General features: G+C 44.4%; 1 protein-coding gene across 1 annotated transcript in view; it reads left to right on the forward strand.

Moving 5' to 3' along the window:
* Positions 1-3,390: 3,390 nt before the first annotated feature.
* Positions 3,391-13,502, forward strand: part of ABL1 (ABL proto-oncogene 1, non-receptor tyrosine kinase) — an 89,588-nt gene continuing 79,476 nt past the window's right edge. Inside the window, exon 1 of the mRNA XM_072984870.2 lies at positions 3,391-6,824. Within this exon, the coding sequence (XP_072840971.2) occupies positions 6,689-6,824 (136 nt within the window). The 5' untranslated portion in view covers positions 3,391-6,688. The remainder of the gene's footprint in view (positions 6,825-13,502) is intronic.

Raw genomic sequence — 13,502 nt, forward strand, 5'->3', positions numbered from 1 at the left:
CTGTTTTGTGTGGTGTTTTTGATGGACAGAAAAGATCCGAATGATAGGTTTTGAATAGGACACAGTCTGTCCCAGGCTTTGACGGCTGAAGGACGAGGGGAATAAATGATTCCAAAAAGTAACGTTTCCAAACCGTGACCATGAATCTAGTCCATAGTTCTGATGACAGTAGGGGAGAAATCAGCAGATTCCCACTCGCTAAAGAGTTTGTGCTTCGATTTTGGGTTGTGCATGACTTGTGTGCAATGAGATGGAGCTGCATACAACCTGAACAGGAATGTGTTTTTGGGCTGTCAAGCCAGAACAGAGTTGTAAGTAGTAAACCTAACAAGGGCTTTCAGGGCGAGATATTTAAGGAGTGGTTTTACCAGTTCTACTTCCCTCAGTGAGTTACCATGGCTGAGTGGAGATTTGAACCCTGTTCTCCAGAGTCCATCACTCTATCCTCTATACCACCACTCTGGGAATGCTTTAATTAGTGGCAGTTTGGTGCTGTCAGCGACATTACACTCCAGTTGCACTGATGGATCCGTGGAACCGGATTGTGATTGGGTTCTTTGTCTAGAGTGTTTTTTAACGATGTATATGCCAGAACTGACCACTAGAGGAGCCAGAGACCATGCCATGTGTACGTATACATGCTTCCTCATTTTTTGGCATCCACGGGGATGGTGGGCTTAAAAACCTTTGTTCGTGGATCTTGCAGTCGTCTTGTTTTTCACATTTGTGTCCTGCTTCTTCTCTAACGAGCGCATTGTTCTCCTCACTTACTTCACAACAGCCCTGTGAGGTAGGAAAGGCTGCTGGCTGGCTGGCTGGCTGGCTCAAGGTCACATTGCCGGTTTCATGGCTCTGTAGAGTAGTTTGATCTTCCAAATTCCATTCCAGCACTTGAATTGCTCAAGCATGTGGTGAAAAGCAGCCCCTCTTCAAAACGGGGCCCTGAAACAGACCAGAAGCCAGGGCACCAACATAGTGCCATTTACAGACCAGCTGCAATTTATGCTCCATTTCTTTTTTTTTTTTTAAAGGCAGCTTCAACATGTAGATTTTCAGCATCAGCATCTTGTGTTCTGCCGTCTCTAAATGATGACATTATTTTTCCTCTTGGTGCCTTGCTAACACGGGTAAATGCTTAAGCTTGACGGTTCATATGCAGGAAGATAAATGGTGTGTTTTTCCAAAGTGTGGACCTCGCAGTGACCAAACCCGGTGATGACAGTCCTAAATAAGGAAGAGTTGTCACCCCAGCACGGCATGATTCTGGAAGAGGGATGAAATGGCTGGTAAGATGGGTACTAATGGTCTCCTCTGAAGGGTTCTGGCTCTCCCCTTTCCTGCCTTTTTGCAGTCATATATCTCGCGGTGTCCTCGTTTAGCCATTAAAAATGAAGAAGAACTGATGAAAGGAATTGTCCCCAACGCCATATGGATGTCAGGGAAAATAAATTTATGGAGCATCCGTGTGGAAAGAGAGGGGATTACTGCTCTGTTTACTGCACCGTTGAAGCACGAAAGAGCATTTGGTTATGCAGGATGCTACGGGGGATCTGTCCGTCGAAGCCGTGGTGGCCGTGTGAGAAGTCCGGTAAATCAGCAAGCGTGCCTTTTATTGGCACATTTATCAGGCCTCTGGGGCTGCTTTAGTGTCCAGTTATGTGTGCTGCTTGTCTCTGCTAATAAAGACAGAATCTCTTCCATAGTTGCAAAAAAAAATCTTGTTCCGGTTGGGTTTTGGAAGAACCAGTCTCTTCAAACAAAAAATAAACCAGACGTATGTGCTTCCCTGTGTGGCATAATTATTTGGAGGGGAAGGAGGGACGCTATCAAGATGTGAGAATCTCCTGAAGCTGCTATTTGTGCTGCTGTTTTCCCTGGAGCTTGGGAGCATTCTTGATGTGCTACTTTTCGTTTTCTCAGCAGCCAGATTATCATTATCCTTGTTGTCGATCTGATGGGAGACCCTCCTGTCGCTAGGGTTTCCAGGTCTCTGGATGAAGTCTGATGGAGCTTCTTAAGATCTCCTGGGAGTGTTGTGTGGAGACAAATCACAGAATGAGTCACACTGCACTGCACAAATTGCTTGGACCTTGCAGAAAGACTGGGGTGGAGCGAGAAACCTCACCTTCTGCTTCTCTTCCTTCCACTTTTCCCCCTTCTGTTCTTTGCTTCAGAGCAGCTGTTTCTAAGCCACATTACTTATTTAAAGGTGCCATTACCTGGAAGGCGAAGCGATAGCAGCAGGGCGGCTAGCTCCTCATAAAATTTGAGAAAGGGCATCATCGCTCACCGAGCCGTAGCTGATTTGCCGAGAACAGGTTGTGCATGCCGAGCATCCAGGGTTCAATTCTCTGCAGCTCTAGGTAAGGAGCCCACTTGAACATTTGGGAAGCATTGCCAAGCATGGATAATATTGTGCTAATCGAAAATAGACCCGTGGTCTGAGATGATAGAAGATGGTGGCTTTATAAGGTCTGAGGCCACCTGTTCCATGTTGCTTCCATGGGAGTTTCATTGGGATTAGAATAACCCTAACCAGAGTTTGTCAATTGGGATTAGAATAACCCTAACCAGAGTTTGTCAGTTGGGATTATTCATTAGAATAGAATAGAATAATGTGTGTGCCCATGTACATATGTGTGTATACATATCTGTGTGTGTATCTATAGTGATATATCGATATATAGGTATGTGTGTGTATACATATACACATATGTTTGTGTAAATATACATACACATGTGTTTATGTGTGTATACATACACATGGGTAGGTAGGTACGTATGTATGGATATGCATGTATAGATTACTGTACTGACAGAATCGCCACTAAGGGGCAAGGATAAGGATGATGACGATAATTAAGCACAAATAATTAAGCAATTATTGTAAGGGTTAACAAGGACTTCTCGCATGCCAGAATAAAAAGCACAATGGAGTGATATCTAATAAGATGTATGAATATTTAGATGAATTTTAGATTGATGTTATGTTTCCTAATTTAAATAATATTCTTTGGCTGGTCAATAAAACATTATTATAATTATTGGGACATCATGAATGGTCCCAATTGACGAACTATGTAGCCTCACAAGGGTGTGTGTGTGTGAAAAAGGTCCAGGGGCTGAGGGAGAAAATAATGACTCTCAACCCACAAACTCAGTCCCTCCAGAACTTGGGAGCCCGCCCTTTTTGGGGTTTGCTTTTGGCCTACAATTCCCAGAATGCCCCTCCCCAAAGGGACGCGCTTTCTGAGGCGAAGCTCCCGAGCGGCATGCTGGGAGTTGTAGGCCGAACCCCCCTGCAAAGGGCGCGTTTTCTGAGGAGAAGCTCTCCCGAGCGGTTTTTCCCGCCTCGCCCTTCTCCGCCATTCCCCCCCCCCTTCTGCGTGCTCCGCCCCTGGCCGGGGAAGGAGGCGAGGCCTTCGCCACTCCTACTCCTAACTCCCGCCGCCGCCGCTGCTACCAGGAGTAGGCCTTTTCCCTTCCCAAGATGGCCGCCCGGCGGCCGCTTTCGCCAGCGTCGCCGCTGCCGCTCTGAGGGGGTCGCGTTGTGTGTCTCTGAGGGGGTGACAGCCCGCCAAACCCCAAACCCCGCTTCAGCCCAGAAAGAGAGAGAGAGAAAAGGGGTGGGTGGAATTATATCGTATTTGAGGCGCTCAGGCAGCAGCCCGGAAAAAAAGAGGGCGAGCCGGCGAGGAGGAGGAGGAGAAGCCGGCCGGCCGGGGTGGGTAGGGGGTGGGTGGGTGGCCGTCTCTTCGGTCCTGGTCCTCCCCGTTCTTTACTTCCTGACAGGAAAAAAAAGGGGGGACCTTCTCCTTCGCTTGGGACCCCCTTTTTTCGTCCCTCACACTTGCTTTTTTTTTGAGGGGGAAGAACGCCCCCATCTGTTTCTCTCGCTCTGCCCCCCTTTTTAGGATAGTTTGCACCCCTTTTCTTTATCTTCTCTGACAGGAAAAAAGGGGGGAGCCCTCCTCTCTTTCACTTAAACTGGGACCCCCTTTTTTCCCCTCACACTTGCTTTTCTGAGGGAAGAAACCCCCATTTGTTTCTCTCGCTCTTCCCCCCCTTTTTAAGGATAGTTTGCACCCCTTTTCTTTATCTTCTCTGACAGGAAAAAAAAAGTGGGGACACCCTCCTTCTCCTTCGCTTCAGGCCCTCCTTTTTTCTCCCTCACACTTGCTTTTCTGAGGGAAGAACCTCCTCATCTCTGTTTCTCTTGCTCTTCCCCCCTTTTTAAGATATTTTGCACCCCTTCTCTGACAGGAAAAAAGGGGAGAACCCTTCTCTCTTTCACTTAACCCGGGACCCCCCTTTTTCTCCCTCACACCTGCTTTTCTGAGGGAAGAACCTCATCTGTTTCTCTCGCTTTCCCCTCCTTTTAAAGGATAGTTTGCTCCCTTTTTCTTTTTCTTCTCTGACAGGAAAAAAGGGGACCTTTTCCTTTGTTTGGGATCCCCTTTTTTTCTTTCCTCACACTTGCTCTTCTGAGGGAAGAACCCCCCATCTGTTTCTCTTGCTCTTTCCCCCTTTTTAGGATATTTTGCACCCATTTATCTTCTCTGACAGGAAAAGGGGGGGACCCCTTCTCTCTTTCACTTAACCTGGGACCCCCTTTTTTCTCCCTCACACTTGCTTTTTTTTAGGGGGAAGACCCCATCTCTGTTCCTTTCCCTCTTCCCCCCTTTTTAGGATAGCTTGCATCTCTTTTCTTTATCTTCTCTGACAGGAAAAAGGGGGGACCCCTTCTCTCTTTCTTTTAACCTGGGACCCCCTTTTTTCTTCCTCGCTATTTTTTAGGGGGAAGAAGACCCCCATCTGTGTCTCTTGTTCTCCCCGTATCTTAGGAGATTTTTCACTCTTTTTCTTTATCTTCTCTGACGGGATAAAAGGGAGACCCCTTGTTCCCACCCCCTTCTGTCTCCTTCACAACGTGGGGCCCCCTTTTTTCTCCCTCACATTTGCTCTTTTTTTGGGGGGGAGACCCCCCTCTGTCTGGCTCACCCCCTTCATTAAGGATGGTTTGCACCCCTTCTTTATCCCTTTTTCATCTCCTTCGTTCTTCACTTCCATTAAGCCCTTTAAATACCCCCTCCCTGCTCAAGAGGACTTGAATTTTCCTTACCCTTTACTCCTCTTTTTTTTACACTTGGTTTTTAAACTGTGGGGTCAGAGGGACCCATTTCTCCCTCCTCTACCTTCCAGTTTTAGGGCTTAGAGGCCCAACTAGAGAAGTTTTCATAACTCTCCACCCCATCTTCTTCTATAGGGCAGTTGTTCATACTCTTTAAGGATTTACCTGTTTGCATCTTCTCTGTTCAACCAGCGGACAGGTCTTATTCTCTAGTCCAGGTATTTTTCTTTTCCCAGCTATTTCCTCCTCCCCTCTTTTCCTAACCGTTCTCTTCTTTATCCTTGAATACTGTGTCAGGTAACTTAGTCCTTTCTCCCTTTTTCTGTCTTTCTCCTTTTTCTTAAAGGGCTGAGACTAGGACAGTTGGGGTTTTGCCCACCACCACCGTTGATGGTACGCCATTTCCCTTCACAAGATAATTTTGGTGCTCTGGAGTGTCCCAGCATTAGAGATCCCCCTTCCTCCGTTTTGCCAGGAGTAATTCTTCCCCCCCCCAAAAAAAAACACTGCCTTCCAGGAATTGCCCCCCTCAAAATCCATTTGGCTACCCTTGAACGGGGATGAGGCCAGCTTGGTTGCCCCACCTGGATTGCTTCTGGCTGTTGTCTGAAAATCTTCCTCCTGGAAATTGCATTTGGACTACACAACCCCTTCTGGCCAGAGGTTTTGAGGATCCTGCGTCAGGTGATATCTGTCTCCATGGGATAAATAAATAGGTCAGGGGTCCCTTGAATCCACCTGCTAGTGCCCACGAGCTGGGCTTTTGAGACCCTGAATGTTGATGGCCCTGAATGTTTTTCTTTCTCCTCCAAAATGACTCCCAGGTTGACTCCTGATTTCGCTTTCTCTGGTGGGTCAGAGATGTGGCAGTGGTCCCAGGGAGAGGAGACTTGGCTATGAGTCAGGCTGAGTTTGGGTGAAAATTGTGAATTCCACTGGGGCCTTACTGACAGCTACCAAGTCCTGGTAGGAAGCCTCAGAAATCTTGAACTGTTTATGGCCTTTGCTTACACGGACAAGTTTTGTTTTCGTTTTTTTTTTCAGTGGAGAGAATGACTCTGTCGTACACCTTTGACTCACCTTTGAATGATACTTGAAGCCAAATGCTTGCCATTTTGGCCATGTGACCAGGGAATGCTATGCAAAAGAAAACAGAAAGAGTTTGGATCTTGGTTTGTAGGAAGGAGACGGCCTGTCATGGCCTCTTAGTAACTTTTACGTGAATGGTTTCTAGGTGTAACTAGTTCCCTCTTGCTAAGTGGTCCTTGTTCAGCCCTTGGAAGATCAGGGGCAAAAACATTTTAAACTTTAAAAATATATATATTTGGGGGGTGGGGTGGGGTCTCTGCAGCTGCTAAGAGGGACTTCTAACGAAGTGTGCTGCCAAATGAACTTTCTTGCGGAAAAAGCCCTGCGCCTCTGGATTTGAACCGTGTGCCTTCAAGGGAGCTGGCATCTGGAAGCACAGAACTCGGCTGTACACCTCTCGTGGATCGCGGTGCCAATCTGGAAGGTCGGCCTTTTCTCACGTGGGAAAAGCCTGCCTTTCCATACTTTATGGGTCAGCAGCCTGGAAAAGTGCTTGGAGACCAACGAAGACCGAGTCTGCCTGCCCTGCCCTTTATCAAAGGAGCAGGAAAGAAGGAAACCTCGAGGCATGGGGGAGCCCCCTGCAATGTCTTCTTGGAACATGGTAGGAAGTCTCTTAATTTTATGTCTTTTCCCACACAATGAGCAGTCGCTTAGCTTTTTAAACTTTAAAGTGCTAGAAACTGCAAAAGGTCTCATGCCCTGAAGTGCGAGACAGTTTGAACTCAGATAACCAGACGTTTGTATAAATTGGTGTGGCTTTTAAAAAATATAGAGACCAGAAGTGGACTACATTATTTCAATTTAAGTAACATTTGAGGTTTTAGTTCTTGTGGAAGTTCTGTTGAAATGATGTTCCATATATTCCTGGATGAAGGCCTCTGTTCCAAATTGGCTGAAAAGGGTGCACCCCGTTGTTGTTGCCGTTTTTTCAAAGAGGTAAGTTGTGTTTGTCTGTTTTACAGCACGTCAGCCAGTGATACAAACAAAACAGTTGTGCTGCTTTAAAGACCTAAGTTTGTTTATTTTAGTGTGCACTTCCATGGATGATACTGTAATCTGATTCCTCAGAGACCGGGAACGCTTGTGTTTGCAAAAGGAAGGATGATCTTCAAAAGTTCACTCTGAAATAAAACTGTCTATCCTTAGGATATCAGTACTCTTTTCATTTCATTTCCATTGTGCTTCCTTCCTGGCTGTCTCTCTGTTGCTTGTAGTGGGAACCAGACTTCATCAGATCCCTTCCTACCCAACTCTGGCCTTCTAGATATTCCTTCGCATTAGCTGCATGAGCTAGGAGTGACAGTCCAATAGCATATAGAAGGCCACAAATGTTGTTGTACTGGAACAATTGTGTTAGAACGTTGCGGTTTATCCTTCAGCCGCAGCCAGTGGGAGGCTTTTCCCAGGCTTAACTGCAGGGAAAGAAAGCTACAGAGCTGTTTCTGTACTTCTCTGTATCTTGGTCCTTTGCCTTCCTGGGAGACATCTGGTAAGTGGACTTGGTGACTATACACATTAAACCTACAGCCATGACGATCTTTTATGGCCATGCCTGATGGTTGAAGCTGGGAAGCAATTGTGGTGAATCAGAATTAGGAACGTATATGAATTGAGGGGTTCACGCTATCTTACAGAGGTGCTTCAGCTTATGTTGCTCTGCTCTTGCCATACGGCTTCACATGACAGCTCCGTTCCTTCTGATATAAAGCCTTATTTTAAAGTCTGGCATTTTCTTGTCATGGTACAGACTAGCCAGATTTACTTCTGGGTCAACTTATTGGCACACTTGACTTATACATACAGCGTTTTCCTCATCTTGCTAGTTCTTTTGGGGTTTTTTTCTGCCCTTGTTCGGCACAGTTCAGTTGCGCCTTTCCTCCAACGAAACCTTCGCCTTGCGGTCTCCCAGTGGATTAAACTTTTGACTTTGGCTTTTCTTTAACTCTCAGCCTGGATCATCTTTCCTGTTTGCCTGCCCAGTACACCCTCCTCACTCATTTCCCGGCAGTGACCTTGCGCTTTGCCTCTAGTATTTCTGCCCAACTCAGCCCTTGCTGAGAACTTTCTCTCCTGCGGGAATCTCACCCTGCCAATGTTCTCGTGTTCCTGGGGGCCAATGGTGACAGTAACTATAAAACTTGAATGTACATATTATTTTTAAATGGATCAGGATTTTTAGCCTCTTGAAATAAGAACCACAAAGATTCATATTTCTGAAACATGGGTCTGATTCCTAGAATCACTTTTGAGTTTGTTTATTATGGATAAGTGCCTGTAACTTAAGATGCCCCCTTGGCCTCTGGAATCTTACCAAATGGGTATCTTGATAGTGATTTTAAAAAGATCTGGAGTGGGGAAATTGGGAGCAAATAGACCAGATGTGGTCCTTAAGGTCTTGATGACTGACCTTGACTTAAATATGACCCCCTGTTGAAGGCAGTGGGAGGCTTTGTCCCCACCCTCATTTTACTTGCAGCCTGCAATTTTGGCGTGGTTTGCCATTGAAGAGGGAGATATTAACTTTTTCTTTGCTGCATGTTCATTTGTAATTCTGTTATTTTTCAGGAGTTTTTCTCCCTTAGTGTCCTCCAGCTGTTACTGAATGGTAATAAGAACATTTAGCATTTATTTGATGGTCATTGGTGTTCAGGATGTCTCTGATATATTCTCACAACGTGCTTGCACACATTCCTTACAACAGCCCTGCAGAGGTAGATAAGGGTGCTCATACGGCAGCTGAGAGTGCAGGGCTAAGACAGAAGAGCTTGGATGTAGCAGCCTGACAAATTAATGGATTTAATTCGCAAATGTTTGCCATCTTTGGGCAGCAATCTTGTTTCTAGGGTTTATCTCCTTTATACAATAATGTACTTTATATAACAATCCGAGATGGTTAGCAAATAATAACATAGACACACTAAACAATAATTTGAAAAGATATTCCTTTGAAATTAATCTGAACAAGCTCGTAAAATCATGATGTTGAAAGAATAAAACACAGCAGCATCCAAGTTATATTTTAGAAGCAGAATCCAAGAAAGCCAGCTGAAACAGAACAGTCTGAAATGTGCAGTACTGGAAGCACTTTCTTGAGCCTGGGCTTGTTGAATTGCTAGAGCAGGTACAACTAGAATAAAAGTACCTTTCCTTCAGCCATAACCTTCTATAGCAAGGTGCCCTCCAGATTTCTTGGATCAGAAAATTGTTAAGGTTGTAAAGTTGGAGGACTCATGTAGTTCAGCTCTACTAAAGCATCTTTTATAGATGGCCATCCAACTTGTGTTTAGAAACCTTCAGTAAAAGAGAATCTCCTACCATTCTGAGGTAGTCCATGCTGCTGTTTAGTTGCTTTTACCATAAGGTAGGGAGGTTCCTTTTAATGTGTAGTCAAAATATCCTTAAACTTGCACATACACTGTAAAACATCAGCAAACTTGCTTGATCCATTTTCTGTGTGATGGTCATGAAAGTAGCTAGTATGACAGCTCCCATAATACCCAGCCAGCGTTGTAGTCCAGAACATCTAGAGGTCACTGGGGTGAGGAATCCTGTCCTATATGCCACACCACATGGCAGTATGAAAAACAATGGAATTTAGCAGCAAATATACATATATTCACTATATTTTCACCTCTGTAATTATCACTGTATATGTACTGTATGAGAAGACTCCCTGGAAAAGACCCTGATGTTGGGGAAATGTGAAGGCAAGAGGAAAAGGGGATGACAGAGGATGAGATGGCTGGACAGTTTCATCAAAGCTACCAACATGACTTTGACCAAACTCCGGGAGGCAGTGGAAGACAGGAGGGCCTGGCCTGCTCTGGTCCATGGGGTCACAAAGAGTCGGACAGGACTTAATGACTAAACAACAGCAATGATAGATACAGTGATAATTAGTGAGATTAAAGATGAAGAAGGAATGAATAGAGAATTTAATCCTTTCCTCCCCTTCTGTGGCTTTGAGGAAAATCGCTTTTTTGAAGCTGTCTTTTTTCTGGTGGGGGGAGCATTTGGTGTTTGGTTTACTGTCATGGGAGGGAGCGGATTTTCTTGTAGTGCTCCTTCAGAGGAGATGTTTTCTTCAAGATCAGTCGTGGAGGGAAGAGTTAAAAATGCCTGCATTTAACAAGAATGACTCGTTTGGCGCTGAGTCAGATCTGGCTCATGATTGCCTCACTCAGAATCTTTAGCTGCTGAAAACAACTTTATTACTCACACAGCAAATCATATTACCTTACAAAGCATGATAGTTTTGTAACAGCAGTAGTTATCCTGGAGATAGATGCTCATGGCGTAAACAAAATTGTTTTGTTTCTGAGACGAGTGCGACTATGTGCATCAGCTCCCTGTGTGTGCAGATTCATCACAGGCTGAAAAGACATACCTTTGGAACTAATCTAAGCAAGTAGCATTTGAGAGATCTGTACAGAGTGCAAAACCTCCCACTGCATGTGGGTCTCCTTAAGAGGATGGGGTATTACAAATTTGAGGGTAAGGAATGCACAGCCTTCCAGATGAAGCTGAACTGTAGACAGCATGCCTCCTGTCTTAGAAGAGATCGAAATGGATTGGGTTTTAGAATGCTTTGGAGTGGAAAAATTGGAGCCAGCAGGCTTCAACAGCTTGATCAAAGATGTGGTCATGATCATCTAACTAGTATACACAGTTTTAAAATATTTTTTATGCTGTGTGATAGCATTAGATCAGGAAAGTCCAATATGTTTACGGTAGAAAGGAGCTTCTGTTGTGTCTTCGCTCCATATGGTTCCAGCATCTCTGCATGCCTGAACTGAAAAGAAAAGAGAGAATACAACTTGAAAGAGAAGTCTAATGCATCTGCTTATGGAATATCAACAGTTCATTCCCTCTCAGCCACACAGGGAAAACAATCTGCCTTTTAATTGTTTCAAATGCAGCTTGACAGCTAAAATTGGGTAGCCGCTTCCCATCCTACCTTGTTTCGTGGTGGTTTATGCTGTAAACAGAAATGTACAGAGAAAGTTTGACCTTTGGAATCTTATCCTGAGAACAGTTATTAGAACTTGAGAATGGGCAGACTGTATTTATGAATTCTTGGAGAGAGTGTTTTCCCTCTCAGACAACATATCGGTTATTGTCTTCCTTTTTTTTTTTTTTTGCAAATACAAGTTTGAGCTTTGTTGCTTGTTTCTTCTATCTCTCAGCTCCCTATAATTAAAAAAACAGAGTTGCATTTGAAACAGTGGGCACGTTTGCATATTATGGCAAGACATGATTTGTTTCGCCAGCTATGAATTGAACCATACATGGTCATACTGCTGTTCATTTTCCCCGCCCCCCAAATACCTGGTCTGTTGCTCTCTTGCCCATGTTTCTGGGTGTGTGTGTGGGGAGCTCTGGAACTGTGTAGCTTGCCCAAGGGCACCCAGGCTGGCTCTACTCACAGGAGACACAATGAGCAATTGACCTGACAATCACTGGCTGTGCAGCCAGGTATCTGAACCACTGACCTATCCAGTCACAAAAGCTCTCAACATTTGGTATCTCATTCCCCACCACCCACTTTATCAAAGAAATGGGGTCCCATCATTACAGAAACAAAAGATACACTTTTTTTTCCCTGAAAGGGACATTTTTAGGTTTACAGACATCCCATTATTGTACTTCTCATTTATGGTATAATTTAACGACATTAAAAATGGTAGCAGTATCATTGCAAGCAGGCACAAAGAGATGGAAATAAACAATTCCATTTGTTCAAAATAAAAATATTATACATTTTACTGCAGTGAATTTTATTGTAACGGTAAAACATAAGCAATACAAATTGTTGTGCTACCTACTACTTGGAATATGTCTCCTTGCTATGATAGAATTTTTGGTAATGGTTATGAAAAACCGCACACCCCTGGCAGCCTGTTTCTGTCACTGGTGAGGCATGTGAGAACCATTACTCTAGTATCAAAAGGATATGGGAAGTGGATTTTTCTCTCTGTGCTCCACATTTTAGCTTGACACGTTCTCTGAATCCTCTGCAGTTCCCAGGGGTCATTATATATTTAGTAAGTATATTTGTTGGCCACCTTTCCTCCATCATAAAACTCAGGGCAGTACCTGTAGATACTTAAGACAGTAAGGGGAAGCTGGAGACTGAAGTTGCTGAAGAGTTGATCTGTCTGTCAGGCATCATTGCCAGGGAGCCAGAGGTGAGCCTAAAGAGAGAAGGACAGGGCTGCCCCATGGGAGATTTGTCTAAATCTTCGTGTCTTTATATCATAGCTTCTCACGCTTGGGGCAGAGCTGGTAGGAGAAGAGAAAATATACCCTTGTCATTTTGATTTTGTGCCCGGATTCAAGAAATGTACCAGTGCTGGAATTGGAGTTTGTGCTTAAGGAAACAAGTATGAATTCTGTGTCTCCATTTGGGTTGAATTAGTAAAGTTTTGCTGGTTTATTTGTCTGATTTATATACCACACAACAACCAGTTAAACATTAAACGTCTAGCAGAAGTGGAAGATCTTAATGTTATCATTTTACCCTGTGGGAGGGTAAGACTGGATTTAGCTAGGAATATCTTTCTGCAGTTTCATGCCTACATTCTGCCCACCCTAAGAGCCACTGGGAGGGGGAGAGGCATCTGCTTTTTTTTTTAAGGGGAAAAACTTATAATGCATTGTCAATCCTAAAAATAACCAAATGAACACCTAGATGTTTAAGTAGGTAAGTAACTCCTAGACATCTTAACTGTCACCTGAGAAATTCAGCTCAGTTTCTGACCAGAACAGGATGTGGGCAACAACGAGTTGTTTTGTTTTCATTTTTTTCTCCCCTCCCCTGCTTCTTCTAGGAAGTGCTGAGCTCATATGTTTGTTGTAGCTGAAGACAGAATTCAAGGTCCCTGCCCCATAGTCTGTGGATCCATGGCTATCTTTACTGAAAGGAATGAACAACTCCTCCTAAGAGGCTTGTACAAGTATGTGGCACAAAGTGGATGGAGGCGGAATTCATTAGTAACACGAAAACAAAAGAGCTGGAGGTTGTCTTGCAGCTGTTGCCGTTCTTAAAATCATAAGTGAAAGACAACATGTGAGTGTGAAAATAGATATAAGTGCACCCAGAGTACAGAATTGGGAGATGCCCCTTGTGAAAGCACAACATGGGGCCATCCTTTATCCCCGGCGTGCGTATTCAGCTCCGTCCTCAACTCTAGGGAGTTGTGGATAGGTGACTGGGGTCATAATCAGACTACTGGGTGTGATCAGAGGGAGATCACATTTTGGACTGCTTATAGCAGGG

The sequence above is a fragment of the Pogona vitticeps genome, chromosome ZW-PAR (assembly GCF_051106095.1).
Source record: "Pogona vitticeps strain Pit_001003342236 chromosome ZW-PAR, PviZW2.1, whole genome shotgun sequence".
Taxonomy (NCBI): domain Eukaryota; kingdom Metazoa; phylum Chordata; class Lepidosauria; order Squamata; family Agamidae; genus Pogona; species Pogona vitticeps.